At 46.1% G+C, this 22,262-nt stretch overlaps 1 protein-coding gene across 2 annotated transcripts in view; it reads left to right on the top strand.

Moving 5' to 3' along the window:
• Nucleotides 1-4,147: 4,147 nt before the first annotated feature.
• The window catches only part of TRIM67 (tripartite motif containing 67), a 53,605-nt gene continuing 35,490 nt past the window's right edge, over nucleotides 4,148-22,262 (top strand). For both annotated transcript variants that reach the window (XM_040464845.1, XM_040464846.1), the window contains exon 1: nucleotides 4,148-6,165. In XM_040464845.1, the coding sequence (XP_040320779.1) occupies nucleotides 5,122-6,165 (1,044 nt within the window). In that variant the 5' untranslated portion in view covers nucleotides 4,148-5,121. The remainder of the gene's footprint in view (nucleotides 6,166-22,262) is intronic.

The raw sequence follows: 22,262 nt of genomic DNA, 5'->3' as shown, positions 1-22,262 counted from the left end.
TTGGTTGGTCCTCAAAGGTGGATACTTAGTAGGATCCAGGCAATGGTGGAAAAAACACAACATAGGGAACAAGACAAACATGATCCCATCCTTGGGGAGCTTCTTGTCTAGAGGAGACAGATACATAAACAAAATGGCAGATGATGATAGTGCTACAGAGGAATAATATAGGGTACTTCCAGGAACATATGAGAGGCACACCTAACCTGGAGGGTAGGGGTAGCCTAGACAGGCAGAGAGAATTGCATATCTAATGCATGTTCAACTTAATGCTGAGTAAGAACAGATAACTTGGCTTGTCTGCATGTTCCTAAGCTCCCCTCTACGAACCACCAGTTACTCAAAACTCAGAGGGAAGTTGACAGCTGTGGCTTAAAGGAAGATGCTTGAACTTGAAGTCAGACCAGTTCTAGGTCCATCATCACAAGTTGCAAGACCTTGAGTTTCCTCACTTCAGTTTCCTTGCTTGTAATTGGAAATAATAAAATATTTCCATGATTCTAAGTGATTATAAGATGCACATTAATTTAATAAGAAATTTTCAAGGTAAGGGTAATGAGAGAGAGAAATATCTGTCAATTGTAGGATACTTCCTGATTTTAGCAGCAACAAAATGAAAACATATGTATATCATAGGGGCACCTGAGGGGCTCAGTCAGTTAAGCATCCAACTTTGGCTCAGGTTATGATCTCATGGTTCATGACTTCGAGCCTGCATTGCGCTCTCTGCTGTCAGTACAGAGCCTGCTTCAGATCCTCTGTCTCCCTCTCTCTCTGCCTCTCCCACCCACTCTCAAAAATAAATCAACATTGAAAAAAATTTTTTTAAGTTGACACTAAAAAAAAGATATGTACATCATAAAGTTTAGGAAATGTGGTGACCTGTACTTCCCAAGGTTGTTTGTGAAGGTTAAATGAGATTATATGTGAGAATATATTTTCACATTGTGCTATGGACTGAGTGTGTATCCCCTCAAAATTCATATATTGAAATCCTAACCCCCAATATGATCGTATCAGAAGGCAGGACCTTTGGGAGGTAGTTTGGTGGTGAGGGTGGAGCCCTCATGAGTGGGATTAGAACCCCTATAAGAAAAGATGTGAGGGGTGCCTGGGTGGCTTAGTCGGTTAAGCATCTGACTTCGGCTCTGGTCATGATATCACAATCTGTGAGTTCGAGCCCACGTCAGGCGCTGTGCTGATAGCTCGGAGCCTGGAGCCTGCTTCGGATTCTGTGTCTCCCTCTCTCTCTCGGCCCCTCCCCCACTCGCACTCTGTCTCTCTCAAAAATAAAAACATAAAAAAAAGAAGTGATAGCTTGCTCTCCCCACTTACATGCAAGGACGCAAAGAGAGAAGGTTGCAGTCTACACATGAGCATGGGAGCCATCACCAGATACCAAATCTGCCCGTGTCTTGATCTTGGACCTCCCAGCCCTACTTGCCTCACCCTCTACATGGCCCAAACTTTTTTTTTAAGTTTATTAATTTATTTAGAGAGAGACAGAGATAGCACAAATAGCTAAGAGACAGAGAGAGAGAGGGAGAGAGAGAGAATCCCAAGCAGGCTCCAAGCTGCCAGCTATGGAGCCCGACGTGAGGCTTGAACTCATGAACCATGAGATCATGACTTGAGCTGAAAACAAGAGTTGGTTGCCCAACCAACAGAGCCACCCAGGTGCCCCAGTGGCCCAGCCTTTGATAATATACTAGTGACTTGAAAAACCGGATAGTGCATTCAATCCTGGGATCAAATTTCTTCGAGTCATTTTTATGAAATGGGATATATTGTTATTAATAACTAATATACAAAGCCTTTTAGAACCAAAAGGAAATTTAAAGTTCAATGAATCCTATCCTTAAATTTTATAATCGAAGTAGACCGAGGATCAGAGATACTAAAGACTTTTCTACACACCTATGCACATGGCACAGTTGGGGCTGAAAGAGGCCTTTTGATAGATAATTGTTGACAATTATTAGTAATTATGGTTCTATAGAGTGAAGTATTGGAACTGGTTGTATCACATGAGCTCATCTGAAGCAGCTATAGAATACCAATCTCCCAAGTGAGCAATGCCTTAGCAACACGCAGTAGAAGGCTAGGCTGATTTAGGTCATGGAATTGAGACGGTGGGGCCTATGGTATACACTCACAGGCGTACATTCCTGATGTATTACATGAGCTTCCTTCCCAAGAGAAACAAATTCATGCTCAACCTGAGTGACAGTTATTGAAATGGTGGGTCCTCTGTAGGGTAAGATTTGCATGCTCCTCCAGCAGTCATCCTCACACCACCCCCAACCAGTTTACCTGGGTCTGAAAATAACAAAGTAGATTAGGTCTCAGGGTTATGACTGCTTGGTGGGGGAGGAGGGGCTGCTCACAAAAGAACCATAAGAGGTTATTACTCTCTTTGTAGTCACCAGGAAGCAGGGCTGGGCTGGGCTGGACTGAGCAATGACAATGCTAAAATCACCAGAAATGCATCTTCAAGTGCATTCAGTCACAGATCTACCTATGCTCATGCCAACCATCCACGACCTGATACTGTAGCAACTTCCTTGAAGGCTTATCAAAGCGTTGCAGGCGGGATCCAGCTCATTGTGGCTTTATCTACGGAAGGCAGATGAGGACAGACTTGTCATCATCTCCCGCCTGGGGAGACTGATACCTGGTGAAATAATCGTTCTAAGCTCCCTGTCGCTGAAGGGAAGTCAAGTCAGGCCTCTTACTTCTGGGGTGCTCTATCTGGCACTAGGTTGGACTGCTCTTCAACCTTAAGACAAACTGGAAGCAGGCTGCTCAATAGTGGACAAAACAGAACTGAAAAGTCCTAGGATTTCAAAGCAGAAGGAGGCTATGCAATTTGCATTTAGGATTACTTCATTTAGCTCGAATACATAATTTGACCCATCTGACAGAGGTGGGATCCGAGACTAGGAAAGCTTAAGCAAGCTGCTCAAGATAGGACGACTGATGAGTTAGTTAAAGGGCCAACAATCCCAAAGTTCCGGGCGGGGCCACAAGGAGTACTGCGCAGAGTGTATCGCCACCCCGCTGCCCCAGCGGTGTACCCGCGAGTAATCCCTGTCCCTAAGGCAGCAAGCCGCAGGGCTGCAGCCTTTTCCTGCTGTGACCCGTCAGCCAGCTCAGCCCCCTCACCCGGTGACCCGCAGGCGCTGAGCCTCCACGCTTTGCTCTGTGGCGCCTATCTTGTCTTTGTTTGGAGTCCTGGAAAATCTGAGACCGGGGGAGGCGTGACTTCACTATTCATATCGCTTTTAAACAAACGATTTCCCAATGTGTGTCTGTTTCAAGGCTGCTGACACTTTCGCAGGCAGAGCCTGCCGCGTGGCGAGCCCTACCTTCTGCCTATCCCCACCCACCAAGCCCTCGGCCTCCCCCCACCGCGCTTCCCTCGGCAGCTGAGAGGGAACAGCGGAGCAGTCGAAACAGCCAGGGCCGCGGGTGGGAGGCTGTTCGCGTAGCTCGTGGCTGGCGTGATCTCCCCATTCATAAAACTACCATCCCTGCTCGCTGAATTCCCTCCGGCCCCGCACCGCCCCACGCGCAGCAGGGTAGGGCTGGGCCCCGGGTGCTCGGTTCCGAGGGCCACGGGGCCTAACGCGGCTCGTTTCCGCGCTTCGCCATGAAGTCCCAATTTACAAATCCCATCTCGTGTCCTCGCTCAGTCTGTATGGACGACTGACACCGACCGCGGATGAGCGCTCTCGGTTGAAAGCAAGAGAGAAAATGGCTTGGGGTTCAATGCATAAATAACACCTCACTCACCCTTTGACTTCAGGCTATCCGACATTTTGTGACTTGCATTTTTTGCTCTATCCTAGATTTAGGAAGCGCCTGTCAAACTATGCTACCTATTCATTTGTAAACAACTGGCGTTTTAGGTCCCTTTCTACCCTTTTACGGTGGTGGGTGGGAGCGCGGTAGTGGGCAAGAGAGCTGATGGCAGGGGCGGGGCGGGGCAGGGCGTTGTACGAATTTAAGATGCAATCTCCATCCAAATAATAGATTGTTATTAACAATGATCCTCTCCGCGAAACCCTTAAAATTGCCCCCTGACTCCCCTAGCAGCAAAAGGAGAGCCCTTATTCGCTGAGCTGACGCCTCCTCGTCTCCCCCCGCCCCCCACTACTCCTGCTCTGGAAATTACAACTCCTCAGCGCGCCGCGCGGGGAGGAGGAGGCGGCGGCGGCGGCGGCGGCGGCGGCGGCAGGAAGGCGGGGAGGGGATTCCCGAGCCAGCTGGGCGCTCGCCCTCCGCCCGCCGGCTGCAGCGTCGCGCGGCCAAGGTCAGAGGCTCCGTCGCCGCAGCAGCAGCAGCAAACCAGATCAGCGGGTCAATCCTTGCCGCGGAGGGGAAAAGCCCCAGGGCGCATTTGGTTCGCACCAGCAGCCACCAGGGAGGGAGGCGAGAGAAGGTCTCCGAGCCTGCTGGGCCCCACCGAGACAGTCGCGGGCGCAGCGACCCGGCACGGCAGGTGGCCGCCTCTCAGTCTGCGCTCCAGGAGCTGGGGCGGCACTTTGAGCTCTGGGCGCTGTCCGTCGCCTCGTGGTGCTGAACCCAGCCCCACGGCCAAGGGGCCTGCTCACCCGCCTTCTCGCCTACTGATCGCTCCGATTGGGGCAGGACGGGGGCAAAAGGGAGCCCCTGGGCAGCTGCCCACTGGAGCCGAGGGGTTGAAACAGGACAGCTAGGAAACGGCAGCCTGGCCGCTGCTCCTGATGTGCATAGGAGACGCGCGCTGCAGCCGGCGGCGGCGCTAGTGCTGATTCATCACCTAGAGCTCCTCACAGGCCATCGCGAGGGCAGCGGACTGACTCTGGACTCTGGCCGCAGGTTGAAGCCGCTGGCGCAGGAGCCCCGCGGGCAGGAGGTGAGGACCCCTTCCCTTCTCTTGCCCCCAGTCGTCCTAGGGCGGTGGCGCCAGGACACAGAGAGGGGCGTGCCCCCAGACTGTGAAGTGGTCATGCCTGTGTAATGCCCTCGCCTGCAGTCTCTCCAGTGCTGACCACGCTTGGTCCCCTCCTCCGCCTGTCTCTGGAGCTTGGGCCGTTCCATCTCCCACCCTGAGCACCTCGGTCTGTTCGCGCCGCGATGGAGGAGGAGCTGAAGTGCCCCGTGTGCGGCTCCCTGTTTCGGGAGCCCATCATCTTGCCCTGTTCCCACAACGTCTGCCTTCCTTGCGCTCGTACCATCGCCGTGCAGACCCCGGACGGTGAGCCGCACCTGCCCCAGCCGCTCCTGCACTCCCGGGGCTCGGGGCTACCCGCCGGCGCCGCCGCGGCACCCCCTCTGGACCACGATGCGGCGGCTGGCCCGGCCTGCAGCGGCGGAGGCGGGAGCGCAGCTGGCGGCCTGGGCGGCGGTGCGGGCGGTGGCGGGGACCACGCGGACAAGCTGAGCTTGTACAGCGAGACAGACAGCGGTTATGGTTCCTACACGCCGAGCCTCAAGTCCCCCAACGGGGTTCGCGTGCTGCCCATGGTGCCCGCGCCGCCAGGCTCCTCGGCCGCCGCGGCCCGGGGTGCCGCCTGCTCTTCGCTGTCCTCGTCCTCTTCAAGCTCCATCACGTGCCCGCAGTGCCACCGCAGCGCTTCCCTGGACCACCGAGGCCTGCGCGGCTTCCAGCGCAACCGGCTGCTCGAGGCCATCGTGCAGCGGTACCAGCAGGGCCGCGGGGCCGCGCAGGGGGCGTCCGCAGCCTCTGCAGTGGCCATCTGCCAGTTGTGCGACCGCACCCCGCCGGAGCCGGCTGCCACGCTATGCGAGCAGTGCGACGTCCTCTACTGCGCTGCTTGCCAGCTCAAATGCCATCCATCCCGGGGACCCTTCGCTAAGCATCGCCTGGTGCAGCCGCCGCCGCCACCCGCGCCGGCGGAGGCAGCCTCAGCATCCCCGGGCGCGGCCCAGGGCGCCCCCAGCGGAGGTGGCGGCTGCAAGAGTCCGGGGGGCGCGGGGGCTGGAGCGGCGGGGGGCAGCGCCGCCCGCAAGTTCCCTACGTGCCCCGAACACGAAATGGAGAACTACAGCATGTACTGCGTGAGCTGCAGAACCCCGGTGTGCTATCTGTGCCTGGAGGAGGGCCGTCATGGCAAGCACGAGGTGAAGCCGCTGGGAGCCATGTGGAAACAGCACAAGGTGAGGGCAGGGCGCGCTAGCGTGGGATCACGGGTGCAAAGAGGGTGGGAGGAGAAAGGCTCCTGGTCTCTTCCCCGGAGAGTTGGCAGAGGCAGGGATTACTTTGTTCACTCCCTCATTCCCTCATCAGTCATTTGACAAACACTTAAATGAATCCAAGTACTCTGAATTGGGTGTCGGAATGGGAAAGGCAGGGAAAGAGGACTTATTCGGTGCCCTTCCCCTGAGACTGTATGATTCTACACAAAGGGCACCCATAATGCAGAAACAGGGTTTTTTTTTCATTCCCAAAGTTGACTAATAAATTCCCCTGACGGCCTCTTCGGTTTTATGGCATCCAGGGCTCTCTTCCTCCGTGGAAAAAGATTTTTTAAGTACAGATGTTCCCACCTGCTTGCAGGAAATTGCAAGGCAGGGAGGATTCTTTCCGAGCCCTCAGTGAAGGGACACACTATTTCCTACAGAGCAGAACTCCCCTCTGCTACCAGAACAGAAATTTACCTACTGTTTCAAGGAGTCTCTAGCACTTTCTACCCCCAGAATGCCTCTCAGCCAAGAGGGAAGATATAATTGCTCATGGGCTTTATTTGAGAATTTGGCGGTGCGCCCTCTTAAGAAAGGAGCATCATTTTCCCCCAGAGACTTTCTCTTCCTGGGACTCTGTCACTCATGCTGGTGGGAGTGTGGTGGCCCTGCAGAGCAAGCCACCCTTCCCTCTGCAAGCTGCTGCAAACCTTCTTCCCCTGCGACTGGCCTGGGGGTGCCACCTCCCAAGTGAAAATGGAACAGCCTCTAAGTGCCAGTTCACGGTTGCCAGTGTGTTTTCCTGTCTGACACTGGGCAAGAGAATCCTCAAAATCAGGGCATGCCCTTGTTCAGGCCCCCAGGCAAGAGTGGGTTCAACTCTTCTAATGAACATTGACCTTAATTTCCTATCCAAAGGCCAAGCCAAGCAGCTGGACTCAGGGGCACTGAAGGTCAGTGATTCTGGTCTGGCAGAGTTAGAGTCCCTGCTGGATGACCCCAACTACACCTGCACATCTGGACACTTACCATTCAATATCCTCTTTCCAGTAAATTCTCACTCCACAAAGAGGCAGAAGGTCTTAAGGTCCCAACAGAATTATGTATTCTGCTTGAGGAGGAAAGACACAGGAAATTAATCAATTTGCCATGGTTACCTTGTATCATCCAACTGGAAATGGACAGAAAAGGTAGCATACATGAGAGAAGGGACTAACTATTCCTATTATAGATTTATTATAGTCACAATAAGTAACTATTAACTATATAATTTCATCTGCTGCAATGAGTGTGCTATTATTGTAATTTAACATTTTCAAATCAGAAAATTAGAAAAGGAATGGGGAAAACTTTAGAAATCCCCCTTGGAGATGGAAATTTGCAGAAGAGACATCATGTCACAAATAAAACTTTTGCAAAGAGGGTGTGATCAGTTACCAAGACAAGAAGTATAGGTTCACATTCAGATGTCACAAACTGTTAAATTTTCACAGCCTTGAAGGCTAGAAATAATTCTAGGTATTGCCACCCAAATCTTTAGACTTAGTGAAGAGTGGAAACCAACATGAATTGAGATTTTTTTTTAATTAATCTTTTTAAAAAAATTTTTAAATTTATTTATTTTAAAAATCTTTTTTAAAAATTTATTTATTTTGACAGGGAGAAAGAGGGTGTGAGTGGGGGAGGGGCAGAGAGAGAGAGAGTTGGAGAGAGAGAGAGAATCCCAAGCAGGCTCTGCACTATCCGTGTAGAGCCTGACATGGGCTCAAACCCACAGACTGTGAGATCATGATCTGAATTGAAATCAAGAGTCGGATGCTTAACCGATCGAGCCACCCAGGCTCCCCCAGATGAATGTGCAGTCTTAAAAGAGATTAAGACTCTTGCCAGGAAAAGTGAGTTAGATCATGAGCTATGGTTTCCAGAACCTCTTGGTTCAACGTTTATTTATTTTTGGGACAGAGAGAGACAGAGCGTGAACGGGGGAGGGGCAGAGAGAGAGGGAGACACAGAATCGGAAACAGGCTCCAGGCTCTGAGCCATCAGCCCAGAGCCTGACGCGGGGCTCGAACTCACGGACTGCGAGATCGTGACCTGGCTGAAGTCGGACGCGTAACCGACTGCGCCACCCAGGCGCCCCAGAACCTCTTGGTTCTTGCAGAAAAAATCATTAGTCATTCTTCCCTTGATGTCCACAGCACTTTTATAACATTTCTAACCTCAACCAACAATGCACAGTTATGAGAAAATACGGAAAGCACACGTGAAATTTGCTCAACGGACTGGGAAAGTATCTATGGAAAACACAACTATGCAGAATCTGGTGTCTCAGATTCACAGCTTCACAAATCCAGAAGGAATGGTGGGAGATACTTTTGTGAAACCCCATTTCTAAGAATGAATAGAAGTTCTCCTGTTCTCTTTCAGTAGGTACTGGTTTTCTAAAGAAAGGAAAATTATTGAGTGCTTATGATGAGCAGCTCACTGAAGGGCATGGTATCAAAGGAAAAGATAAATGAGGAAGCACAGGTGGAACCTTTGGTCTTGCTTTGTGGTCAGGCATGTAGACTTCCACTGTGAGAGTGGCTTTTTTTTTTTTAAGTTTATTTATTTGTTTGGTGGCGGAGGGGGATGCAGAGAGAGAGGGAGAGAGAGAGAGAGAGAGAGAGACTCTCAGCAGGCTCCACACTGTCAACACAGAGCCCATCGCAGGGCTGGATCCCACATCCGTCCTCAAGATCACGAACTGAGCTGATATCAAGAGTTGGGCGCTCAACCGAATGAGCCCCCCAGGTGCCCTGGTAGCTACCTTTGAAAGAGAAACTGGAACACTCAATTTCACAGTCCCACTGGGGCAGTTTAAGTTCTTCAGTAAAACTTAAAGTCTCTGTTGTTGTTATCATCCAAAAATCCCACCCGCCATGACAAAGGCTTGCTGCCCTACCAGAACTAGACTTGGGACAGAAACATTTCCCTAACACTCCTGTGACTGCAGAAACCTTCATTTAAGCCCTGCTCTAATTCCTCCCAAGCATGACCAGAGCTTGCCATCTAATTAGTGACTCTTTAGCAAAGAGAAATGTAAGTGACACTGAAATCTATTTTAAAACGAGATTGATTATCACCTTTTGAAAACAGTGTAAAAACTTTAGGTGTTGGCTCAACACATTTTTATGTATTGAAGTATACTTGACATACAATATTCTATTAGCTTCACACGTACAAGTTAGTGATTGGACATTTATATACATTGTGAAAACTGACCACCATAATAGGTCTAATCTCCACCTGTCCCCGTAGAAACTTAATACAATGTTTTTGACTGTATTCCCCATGCTGTACATTGCATCCCCATGACTTGGTTTTTGTATAACTGAAAGTTTGTGTGTCTTGATCTTCTTCACCCATTCACACCACCCCCCTTTTGAGCCCCTTTCCCTCTGGCCACCACCACTCTATTCTCTGTATTTATCAGTGTGGGTGTTGTTTTATCTATTTGTCTTTTTTTTTTTTTTAGATTCCACTTATAAGTGAAATCATGTGGTATTTCTCTTTCTCTGACTTATTTCACTTAGCACAATAACCTCAAGGTCCATCCATGTTGTCACAGGTGGCAAGATATTGTTCTTTTTTATGGCTCAGTAATGAGAGAGAGAGAGAGACCGCCTCTTCCTTATCCATTCATCTATTGATGAATGTTTAGGTTGTTTCCATATCTTGGCTATTGTAGCACTTTTTAGATGATTCTTCCAGAAAAGTATTCATCCTTTGAAAGACACGTTGATGTAAAGAAACAATGTGTGGGGAAAGATAGGACAAAGGAAGGGAAGCTTTCTAGGAGAGCTTTTGTCTTTCTGCATATTGAATATGGAATTCTAATTTTCCTGAAGCCAGGGGAAAAGGATTGTTGAAAGCTGTGTCTCTTCCCTAGACAGACACGTCATGGACTATCAACAAGTCCATCTGTAACTCCTGCTGGGTGCCAGTGGTCAACGCTAAATTATTATCGGTAGAAGTTGATTCCTGAACTGAGGTACAAAATGCTAGATGAACCCTTCTTTAGAAGTCTTTGAAGATCCCCGAGAAAATAAGAGAGTATTAAAACAAAATCTCGTTGAGACCCCAGGATTACTGTTCCTAATGAGTCAGCACTTCATTCACAAGAGCAAAGGAAGGGATGACGAGGCCTAGAAATCTCAGGGAAAACAAGACTTCAGGTTACTCTCATGTCTTGAGGTTCTGCCAGAGGGCACTTGACTTCTCAGCACCCTGTTCCTACCTGATTTTATTTTTATAAAAGGGATAAGGAAAGGCTTTTAGCCTTTAAAGCCCGAGCGTAAAGGCTTCCTCCATTAAAAGAAATAACACATAAATAACAAAGGCAGAACATGTCATTGTAGCTGAACTATGATCATTAGTACACTTATTTGAATATCGGCAGAATTTTATAACACAGTGATCAATGCTCATTGTTAAGACTTAGAATTACAAATCTAGAATTGTAAGAAAAGAAATAGCCCTAAATCCCAATTTGGAGAGAAAAAAAAATTTCTAATGTTTTAGGTTTTCCTTGTAGAATTCTATCATACATTTATTTTGTGTCCTTTTTTCATTAATCATACAATATAAATATCTTTTCTGTCAATTAATGTACATCGTTTTTGATACAGCACGCCATTGCTGCATAAAGATTTAGTATTTTACTTCAGCCACACCTTAGTGCTGGACTTTAGGTTGTTTTCAGTCTATGCCTATACTCTTAATTATTTAAATCTATGCCTATACTCTTAATTATTTCCTTACGTTACATTTCTAAACATGGAGTTACTATGTGAAAACATACCTGGCTTTAAGATATTTGATTAATGTGGGGCGCCTGGGTGGCTCAGTCCGTTGAGTGTCCGACTTCAGCTCAGGTCATGATTGCACAGCTTGTGAGTTCAAGCCCCACATCAGGCTCTGTGCTGACAGCTCAGAACCTGGAGCCTGCTTTGCATTCTGTCTCCCTCTCTCTCTGCCCCTCCCCCACTCATGCTCTGTCTCTCTCAAAAATAAATAAACATTAAAAAAATGTTTTTAAAGAAATCCTATATATAAAAAAAGATATTTGATTAATATTACCAAATTACCTTTCATAAAGGTTATACTTATTTTATCCCAAGAGAAACATTATGTAAATAATAAAAAAGTCATGTAGAGAGGGACCATGGTGGGGCAGGAAAAAGGTGGATTATTTTGTGTCTAGTAATTACTACTTGCTATTTTCATCACATTATTGATAGAATTATTTTTAAAAAGAAGATTACAAATACAGTAAAATCTTGGATTGCGAGTAACTTGTTCTGCGAGTGTTCCGCAAGATGAGCAAACATTTTTAATAAATTTTAACTTGATAAGAGAGCAACATCTTGCAATACGAGTTGTACGTGATGCTGAATGTCACATGATCACAACTGAGCCAATGGCTCTTGAAATTCAATTGATATATGAGTGCTTTGGATTACAAGCAGATTTCCGGAACAAATTATGCTTGCAAACCAAGGTTTTACCATATGTAGAATTTAAAAAATTTTTTTAAGGTTTATTCATTTTTCAGAGACAGAGCGTGAGCAGGGGAGGGGAGAGAGAGAGGGAGACACAGAATCCGAAACAGGCTCCAGGCTCTGAGCTGTCAGCACAGAGCCCGACGTGGAGCCGAACTCACAGACGGAGAGATCATGACCTGAGCTGAAGTCGGACACTCAACGGACTGAGCCACCCAGGCGCCCCCATATGTAGAATTTTAGATCCCTAACTACTAGTTGGGGATCTGCCTTCTCTCAAAACTTGGTTTGATCTGCATGACGGTTGTCCAAATAGCCCTCTTGATCTTGAAGGCCTATGAAAAGACCAGGCCTTGAGGGCCCACCTACGGCACTTTAGGGTGGGGTTGGGTGGGGAGAAAGAGTTCAGTAGAGAGAAGTGCTTGGCAAAATCCTTTGGGGAGGTCTGAGTTCTATTACTCTATAGCTGATTGCTGCACAGGAGCTGAGCTGCCTGTTCTAAGCCAACTGCTACTGAGTGAAAATGCATCAGTGTCATCAGAGCATGTGGCATGGAAACATGTGCAATCTGAGAGAAAGTCTGGATTAAAAAAAAAAAAAAAGGAGCATGCGCAAGCAGGGGAGGGGCAGAGAGAGAGGGGAGACACAGAATCTGAAGCAAGCTCCAGGTTCCCAGCTGTCAGCACAGAGCCCCTCCTGGGGCTCGAACTCACGAACCATGAGCCAAAGTCAGACACTTAACCAACTGAGGCACCCAGGCACCCCAGAAAGTCTGGATTTTCGAGAAGCTGAATCTTTCACCAACTCTAAAGTTCTGAGAAATGTACTGTAGGCTGGCTTCTGTTCCACGTGCCCCAGGCCGGCTAAGAACCAATGGCTAATCTGTTTAGACTTCTGGAAACATGAGTTCACTCTGATAACTAGAGACCACCACGTCCTCTCAAACCACCCTCCATGTTCACATCACCACTGTCTTCAAAGACACCTGGGCTATAGTCCTGCTCTTTTCTTGGATTTAATCCCAAGCAGGTTGGTGATTTCAGAACAATTACTCGAAAGAACCCTTATGTTAACAACCTTTGAAATATATGCTTTCCTCATCACTCCACACATTTGGAAAACAGAAGTGGGTTTCAGAGAAGAAGGCAAAAATCCATAAGCTTGAACTGCTTTCCTTGAAGGCTGTTTATAGAGATAGGAGTACTTAGAATTTAGGAAGACCTTAAAGAATGTGAAAGGACATTGCTAGTGATAAATAGATTTCATACTGTGTGCTATGGTAGTCATTCCATGGCTGAGGTGTTGTATTTTTAGCCTGCACTGGGAAGTATGGATGGATATTTATGGTGGGTGGATATTCATGGTGATGGGACTTTAGCTGTGGATGTCAACAACGTGGAATATTCCAGAGGGGAGCTTATCGCTTCCTCTCTGAGGCAGACTAGGGAGAGGGTTGACAAACTGTAGCCCACCGTCTGTTTTTGTGAATAAACTTTTACTGGAACTGAGCCATGCTTGTTGGTTTACATATTGCCCATGGCTGCATTTGGCTACAGTTGCTGTTGGGGAGAGTTGAGTGGCTCCAACAGAGACCTGTGGCTTGCAGAGCCGAAACTATTTACCATCTGGTCCTTTGTGGAAAAAAGCATGCTGACCTCTAGACAAGGACCTGCGACCACAGTGTGGTCTGCTGAGCAGCAAGCAGCAATGGCAATACCCAGGAGCTTGTTGGAAATGCCACAGTCTTAATGACTCCAGATTTGAATGTTAACATCCCGTGTTGATTTGTGTATACTTCAAAGTTTGAAAAACCCTGATGGGAATGCTTTCTGGGCTTCAGGGCACTGGGCCCATCATTCTAACTGTGCAAGTCGTTTGAGAAGTGGGGTGCCCCCTCAAGCCTGAAGCTGATACTCAGTAAGTGGACTCTAGGGAGTCTAAGCAGATTGAACCAGAAGCCTTACTTAATTACTCTGGCACCAAACAGAATCTTTAGGTTCAGCAAATTCTGGGTGCTGGGAGACATTTCAGTGTTCGAAGAACACCTGGCCCGGAGGGGCAGGAATCTCTGAGGAGTGGAGGCATGTGCAAAGCTGAGCCTTCCTGGGCTCAAGTGTAGGTATCACAGGAGAAGGGAACGCTGGACAATGCTCTTTGCTGCTTCCCTGGGATTGAACAGAAATTGATTTACTGTGTATCTCTGGATTTCCTTTGGGTTGGTGACTTAGTTGTTCTGTAAAGAAGCAAAGAGAGTCTTTATCCACTCTTTAGCCAGGTTTGAAGGGCCTGCCCAGGGAATGGTGGAGTTTGGAAGTATCAAAACCATGGAACCTAAGGGGCAAGGGAAAATCCAGGCAGAGATGTGGGGAGGGGTATGAATTCACCCTTCCCTGCTTGCAATTTCCTCTTGCAAAGCAAGAGCTGTGCAGGATTTTAAGTTTTTCATTCCTAGAATAGACTGTTTCCGGCAGATGTGGTGAATTCCAGCCTCCTCATTTTGCAGATGAGGAACTTGAGGCCCAGGGGCTTGCTATTGTTGCACAGCAAGTTGTGAAATGATTTCGTAAAAAGATGATCCTTTCAATCTCTTCATTGTACCTTTTGATTAACTACAAAAATGTAACAGAATGCTGTGTATGTATCTGAACAAAAACATGTGTATGGCATCACTGAGAGAGTAATTGTGAATGGAAGAAATATTCTAAAAAGTAGGGACAGAGATTGGCCATAGCCTCTCTTTCATTCAACTGCAATGGGGCAGCATTAAATAAAGTGGAAATAAAAGGATGTGGAGGAGGCAAAGCATCCAGTTTAGAATAAATAGGATGAAAGCATTTGAGGGCTGGAGGGAATGTAACAGATCACCTAACACCGCCTCTTTATTTTCCAGGTGGCTATAGAGGGGTTAAGTGGTTTGGAGGCGAGAGTGGGGAATGGTCCAGAAGGGACAGGAACGGTGAGGTGGGGCTAGTGAGCTCAAGAGTGTAGAAGAGGTCTAAGTGACAGAGATAGCAGAATGGAATACTGGCACCGGCCAGAAGACGGGGCCTTGGTCATATGTCATTTGAAAAATCTTTTCGGACAGGACATTGTTTTTGTTTGTTTGTTTGTTTGTTTTTAAGATATATATATATATATATATTATTTTTTAGAGAGTGAGTGCAAGTGGGGGAGGGTCAGAGGGAGGGAAAGAGAGAGAGAGAGAGAGAGAGTGAGAGAAAGAAAGAGAGAATTTTAAGCAGGCTTCATGCTCAGTGCAGAGCCCAACTTGGGGCTTGATCCCACAACGCTGGGATCATGACCTGAGCTGAAATCAAGAGTCCGATGTTTGATCAACTGAGCCACCCAGGCACCCCAGACAATACATAGTTGTTGGTTTTTTTATGTTTGTTGTTTATTTATTTATTTATTTATTTGGAGAGAGAGAAAGAGAGAGAGAATGAGAGAGGCAGAGAATCCCAAGAAGGCTCTGTGCTGTCAGCACAGAGCCCAACAGGGGACTCCATCCCATGAACAGTAAAATCATGACCTGACCTGAAACAAAGAGTCAGATGCTTAACCTACTGAGCCACCCGGGCACCCACAGACAGTACATAGTTTTTAAAAATGAGGTCAAGGCTGTGTTAAGAAATGTAAGCAAATGTTGTCCAATCTCTTAATTCTTATTAATTGTTGGATTCTGGGTGGTACTAATAAAGGCTGGAAACCAATAAAATATCAGAAATTATCTGATATCCACTAAGATGGAAGTAAAATAATGTGATAAAAAAAAAACTTGGCGGACTTCTTTGGGGGAAAGATGGAAAAAGCAAGACTTGGAAACCGGATGAGATGTGGCCAGCCCTGCCCAGTTCTGAAAGTAGCATATTTCATAGGGAAAACAAGAACCAAGAACCAGAGGTGGAAGGTGCCCAGTGTGTTTGTAGGACAGAAATGGGCCCCTGTGTTTGGAGTATAAGAAAGATGAATAAGTGGCAGAAGCAGAAAGATAGGCAGGGTCTGGAGGACACAGGACCTGGCAGGCCACAGGAAACAGGTTGGATTTTATGGTAAATGAATGCAGTGGGAGATTGCCAGAGACCTTCAAGCTTGGAAGTGATTTTTTTTTTTAATATCATTTTTGACTGCTGTTTGCAAAATGCATAGTGGGGGACAAGAATAGAGGCAGGAAGACAAATTGGAGGTGATTGCAGTAGTCTGGGCTACTTTAATTGGGAGAGAGGCAGCAGTGATGGAGAGAAGTTTATATATTCATGTCCCGCTTGGAATTCTCTAAGCTTCTTGGATTTGTGGTCTGATGTCTTTTATTATTTTGGGAAAATTCTCTTATATTGTCTCTTTAGATAATTTTTTTGCTCTGCTCTCTTTCTCTTGTCCTTTTTTAAAAAATTCTTTTTACCATTTATTCATTTTTGAGAGACAAACAGAGTACAAGCAGGGGAAGGGCAGAGAGAGAAGGAGAACACAGAATCCAAAGCAGGTTCCAAGCTCCGAGCTGTCAGCACAGAGCCTGACGTGGTGCTTGAACTCATGAGCTGTGAGATCATGACCTGAGCCAAAGTCAAATACCCATCTGACTGAGCCACCCAGGAGCCCCTCTCTTGTCCTTTTGGAGTTCCAATAACATATATGTTAGATTGTTTGATATCATCCTACAGTTCTTGGATGCTCTGTTCTTTTTTCTTTAATCATTTTTCTTGTCTCTTTGTGTTATGGTTTCAATAATTTCTATTGACTATTCTTCAAACTCACTGATTCTTTCCTAGACCGTGTCCTGTCAACTGATTAGCTTATTTCCAGATTTCCTCTGCATTTTCTTAGTTGTCTTGTCCCTTCTCCAGCAGTAGGAAGCTTCAAATAGTCTGGACCCATGACTGTTTTCTGCATATCCCCCAGAAACATAGGGTTTTTCTCTTTCCCTTTCTCCAGCCATAAGAGGTCTTCACCTTATTCAGAGCAATGAGGTAGAAGGACAGGAGTTGCTGTCTGTCCTCAGTGGCTTAGGAGTTTGTTCTGGATGGAAGAAGGATCCCAGTGGAGCTTTGTCCTTCCCTGTAGTGATTGTCACATTCCTCCTTCAACGCAACTTCTGGGGTGCAGAAGTTTCCCTTTTTTAATCTAATGATCACTTAGATTATGTAACTAATCAGGTTCCCTTTTCTCTTCAGCTGTCAAAATGTCTAGAGCCAAATATTTGATACATACATAATAGATTTAATTATGTTACGGATTCCAAGCTTTATTTCTGGCTCCATTTATGTCCTCACCCTTCTTTTTCTCTCGTTTAAGTGATGCACTATTGAATTCTATAGCCCCTTGCAAACTGCCTTAAATACCTTTTGAAATAGATTAATAAAGAAGCAAACAGTGGCCTACTTGAATCAAACCAAAAAGAATAAGAAACCTCATTAAGATAGTACCCTACTTCTGAGCAGTGCTCGGTCACTGCTAAAGAAATGCTGCTTGAAAACATTCAGTTCAGGGAACAGGGATCTTCCCAGTCACTGGGACATGTGGCTTCTCCCTTTCAGTCCTATGTAATAAAGAGACTCCAAAACGACTGCCTGCTCTAGACAATAGATCATTCACCCTATTTCACATTCTTCATGGGAACAACACCATATACCATTGGCTTGTTTGGAGGGTGTGATTACTACCTCTCAAATTGGCTTCCTTTCCAAGTATTTGCAGCTTATCACTGATGAATGTGTGTCCTCCTTACAGTCCAATCTAGCAGGGGCCACACCTGTAGCTTTTAGTGAATACGAAGATGCACAAAGGGGCAAGCCAGGGCACATTAAAGTCAAGAAGATCCTGCTGGGAGTAGCAGTGTCAGGAACTGTGAGACGTTTGAAATTTTAGCCTATGTACAAGCTCTCGAATCCAGTTACTACAATTTCATGCATGAAGGCAGAAGACATGAGACTCGAGGCAGAGATGAAGAACAATTTATCACTCCCAGCAATAGCAGTAGTCAGAGTATCAGTCAGTATATCTGTGCCAATTCCCTGAGCCTCCATTCACCCTGGGTTGTATGCAGAGGGACAGATCCACCTGCACACATAGTAGGTTGCATCACAAGACAGGAAGCGTGAACTTAGAGAGCCCAAATATTTTATAAAGGGCAGTTATCATGGGGCACTTTGCTCCAGAGAGAAACAGCTGTCTAGTTTCCAAGATTGTTGTCTCTACAAACGTTCTTGAAAAGACTGTCCAGAAAAAGAGAGTAATCAGTACTTCATGGTCAGACTTGCAGAAATGTGTGAGACCCACAGAAAAGTGTATTCCAACAGGATTTAAAAAAATTTAAATAGTTCCTCGAGTGATTTCCACCTCATGTGCTTCATGGGAAGTCCCCTCTGGTGCCCAAAGCTTCTTTTCAGTTCAGGTACACAGGCCTCAGGGCCACCTGGGTAAAGCAGGAAGGATTCATGCTGTTATCTGTCACGTTTCTTGCTCCTTTAGGGTTTGCCAGGTGTCATGATGGTGATGGTGATGGAATCTGTGTAATGGAGCCCAAGTAATGTTATGAGTTAACATTGCACAGTTAAGGTAGCTTTCGTTCCTGAGTCTATTCATGTTTCCTCTAGCATATGAATGACAACAAACATCATTTCATGGCTCTGTATTATCTAATCAAAACATTCCATTGGATAAGCATTTGTTGGGCACCTACTGTAATTCACAGGCTGTGCTGGGGACTGGGGATACACATAAAACAGGCCACAGGAGAGCTCAGCGCCAACTGGAGAAGAAGGATCATTTGATAATGTTGTTCTATGTACAACCTTATGTGCATAGAATTAATATTAAACAGTAGAACAGATAGGGTGCCTGGGTGGCTCAGTGGGTTAAGCATCCAGCTCTTGATTTCAGCTCAGGTCATGCATGACCCCACGGTTGGTGAGATCTAGCCCCATGTCGGGCTCTGCACTGACAGTGAGGAGCCTCCTTGGGATTCTCGGTCTCCCTCTCTCTGCCCCTCCCTCACCTGTGCTCTCTCGTGCTCTAAGTAAATAAATATTTTTTTTTAAGTGGAACAAGTGCCATATTTTAAATGTGAATAAGCCAGTGAGGGAACAGAGAGGAAAAGGCAGTTAATTCTGCCTAGAGTTTCAAATGGGGAGGGGGAAAAGAGTAGTAAGGGGGAGACTGAAGACAAGATCTTTGAGCTAATGTTATGAATGATGAGTGTGAGTTTTATCAGTCAAGAAAGAAAGAAAGAAGGAACTTACACGTACAGCAATGTGTGAGGTGTTAAGAAGAATGTTTTATGGTAGAGTAAGCCAGGGCTTAACATATATCCACTTGAAGCAAAGGGACATTGAGAAATATGACGCCATTCCTGATTTTAAAAAAACAAACAAACAAGGGATCCTCAGTTACCCATTTTTTTAGCACCTGAGACTTACTGAAAACATATTGGATCTGGAGTGGTAAAAGAATAATGAGGGTAATTGGATTCCAGCAGCTGCATTTAAGGGGACATCTAGCTTGAGAGGCTAAGAAAGGTTAAACATTAGCTTTATTTCAATTTCAATGGAGAACAGGAACAGCTTGGGCATAATCCTTTAGAAGATTCTTGTAATGTTTCATCATTTTCCCAGGTGTTATATTTACCCTGTTTGCCAGTAAAACCCGGTAACAAAAATCTGTGAACATTTCAACTTGCTTTGCTCGGTTAATGGGTTAGGGGAGGGAAGAGAGGAAACAAAAGGAGAAGAAGAAGGAGAAAGAGAGGAAGGAGGAGGAGAAGGAAGAGAAGAAGGAGGAGAAGAAGGAGGAGAAGGAGAAAGAGAAGAAGAAGAACAAGAAGAAGAAAGAAGAAGAAAAGAAGGAGGAGGAGAAGAAGGAGAAGGAAAAGAAGAAGGAAAAGGAGGAAGAGAAGAAGAAGTGAGAGAGCTGGATGAGAAAAGAGATTCACAGGACAAAGGAGGCGATAAAAGGGACTGGACCCAAGGGCTGATTAATAGGGTGATTTTGGATTGGTCATTAGATAGACAGGAAGGCTCATCTCTCCACTGAGGCACAAAAGATAAAGAACAACTCCAGAGCACGAGTAACTTGTACTGAAAGTGCATGGAACCAACCTAAGAATGAACGGGCTCAGAGTAGGGAGTCATACCAGCAGAGACGTCAGGGAGGGCTGTGAGAAAAGGGGGAGGTGCAGTTGAGTTCAGAGAACTGGAAGAATTTGGAGGGGTGAAAAGGAAGGAGGTGTCCCAACAAAAAGGCAAATGGTATTTTCCGTAATTTGACCACGGAAAGAAAACTCTCAATTCTCATCAAACGTGATTCTCACAAAAACAATTCTATTATGGTTACCAGTGACGACAGTTGGCCTGATCCTAACGAAGCAGTTTGGGTTACTGGGCCATGAAAAGGTCCCCTCGCCTTTACTCAGCAAATGTTTTTTTGTGCATTGGCAAAGTCAGGATTCTGGTCCCGTGGGGTCTGTGGGCCCGACATCCTATCCCAGGCTTGTTTGGTACCACCCACACATGATCTGAATTACTGTCTGCTCTCTGGCCGGTCTTCATGGTCATTGCTGTGCCCAATTTTACTTTTCTGCCAATAGGGTCCTCTCAGAGTCTTTATTACTCCGAGAAGTAGTTTATTACAGAGACGAGACTTTATTATAACAGGTAATACTCATTGTAATACTCCAGAGAGCTTTAAAAATAAAATCCCATCTTGATTAGACTTTCCCTATTTATACATATCGATGGGGTCTTGCAGCTAACAGAGACTTACCAGGTGTCTGTCCTTATTTAACCAACTTTATACATCACATGCATAAATAACACTGTACTTTGAACATCTTGACAGCAAGAACTGTCTTATTTATCTTTGTATTCACAGTACCCAGCAGAGCAGCTGGCACCCAGTAGGCAATGAGAAACATTTATTTAATAAAGGAATAGTGACAATACCAAAATGTGTTTTAAGAGCAATGCCACAAATGACTATTCCAGTGGAATCTTTATGAATCCATGGTGAATCACAAAACAGAGTGTGATTCAGCCAACGGTACGGAAAATGAGGGGAGGAGGGATTTTGCATTTTTCTGGTCCCCCTATTGAAAAGAGCCATCCACACTTGCTGGCATGGCACTCCCTTCTCTCGTTATATATGGAAGTGGTATCAGAAACAGTAAGCTGATCTCATGGCATGACAGAAGCTAGCTGGAAATGTTGGTGGATTTTTCCTAGATGTTAGCATTGCTACATCGCTTTTGTCATTAAGTTTTAACATTTTAATTCCAGTGTAATTAATATACAGTGTAATATTAGCTCCATCACTTGCCAGGGAATGACCTTGTACTAAATGAGATAATGCACTTTAAGAAACTAAGGCAGTGCACACGCCGTAGTAGGTGTTCAAAAAAGGAAAGCCACTATTATCATCATTGTTGTGGTATTATTGTCAGGGTCTAGTGTGGTGTGAAAGGTCACTGGGTCCATCTTCCAGTGTCGGTCCTCTGGCGGGCCCACTTCACACCATCGCGTAAAATGGATGTCTAGAGAGATCTATTAGGATCGTCGGGACCGACCTTCTGGTCCTTTGCTGGCTGAAGTCATGGGAAGGATTTGAATTGAAATCAAAAGATCTAGGATCACTTCGGAGCTGTGTCTTTGGGTTAGTGTTTAATGGCTCTCCTGCCTCAGTTTCCCTCCACTTGAAAGGCTGGTGTGGGATGAAATGAGATGGAGTAAAGGTCCCTATCATACCTTTGAGGCAATCATTCCTTGCGGTCCTCGACTTCTTTCCTGAAGGTACGAGGAACTTGTCCTGCCTTCCCTTTAACTCAGTACTTGTATTTATGATGTGGAGAATGAGGACGTGTGATATGATCCCATGCGGTGAATACATATGAAAGAATACATGGTTAGATAGATAGGTAAAAGGAGTATACATCATGGCCCCTTGTTAGGGCCGCTGAAACAAATTGTCACAAAGGGTGACTTAAAACCACCACAATTTATTCTCTCCCAGTACTGGAGGTCAGAAGTCAGAGATCAAGGTGCCAGCAGGGCCACGCCCCCTCTGAAAGCTCTAGGGAAGGATGCAGCCGGCCTCTTTCCTACTTCGGTGTGTTTCCTCGGCTTGTGGCCATGAACTCCCAGTTTCACATGGCATTTTCCAGGGGTGTGTGTGTGTGTGTGTGTGTGTGTGTGTGTGTGTGTGTGTGTCTCAGTATCCAAACTCCCCTCCCTCGCTTTTTAAGTTTATTTACTTATTTTGAAGTGGGGGGGGGGCGCTGCAGAGAGAGAGAGAAGGAAAGAGAGAATCCCAAACAGGCTCCACACTGTCAGCAAAGAGCCCTATATGGTGCTCGAACTCATGAACCCTTAAGATCATGACCTGAGCCAAAATCACAAGTTGGACGCTTAACCGACTGAGCCACCCAGACCTCCCCCAACTTCCCCTTTTTATAAAGACATCAGTCACATCCAATAAGGGGTCACCCTACTCCACTGTGACTTCATATATATATATATATATATATATATATATATATATATATAT

Source organism: Herpailurus yagouaroundi, unplaced genomic scaffold (assembly GCF_014898765.1).
Source record: "Herpailurus yagouaroundi ecotype Mexico unplaced genomic scaffold, PumYag 530, whole genome shotgun sequence".
Lineage (NCBI taxonomy): Eukaryota > Metazoa > Chordata > Mammalia > Carnivora > Felidae > Herpailurus > Herpailurus yagouaroundi.
The sequence above is the reverse complement of the archived record's forward strand: the minus strand, read 5'-3'. Positions and strand labels throughout refer to the sequence as shown.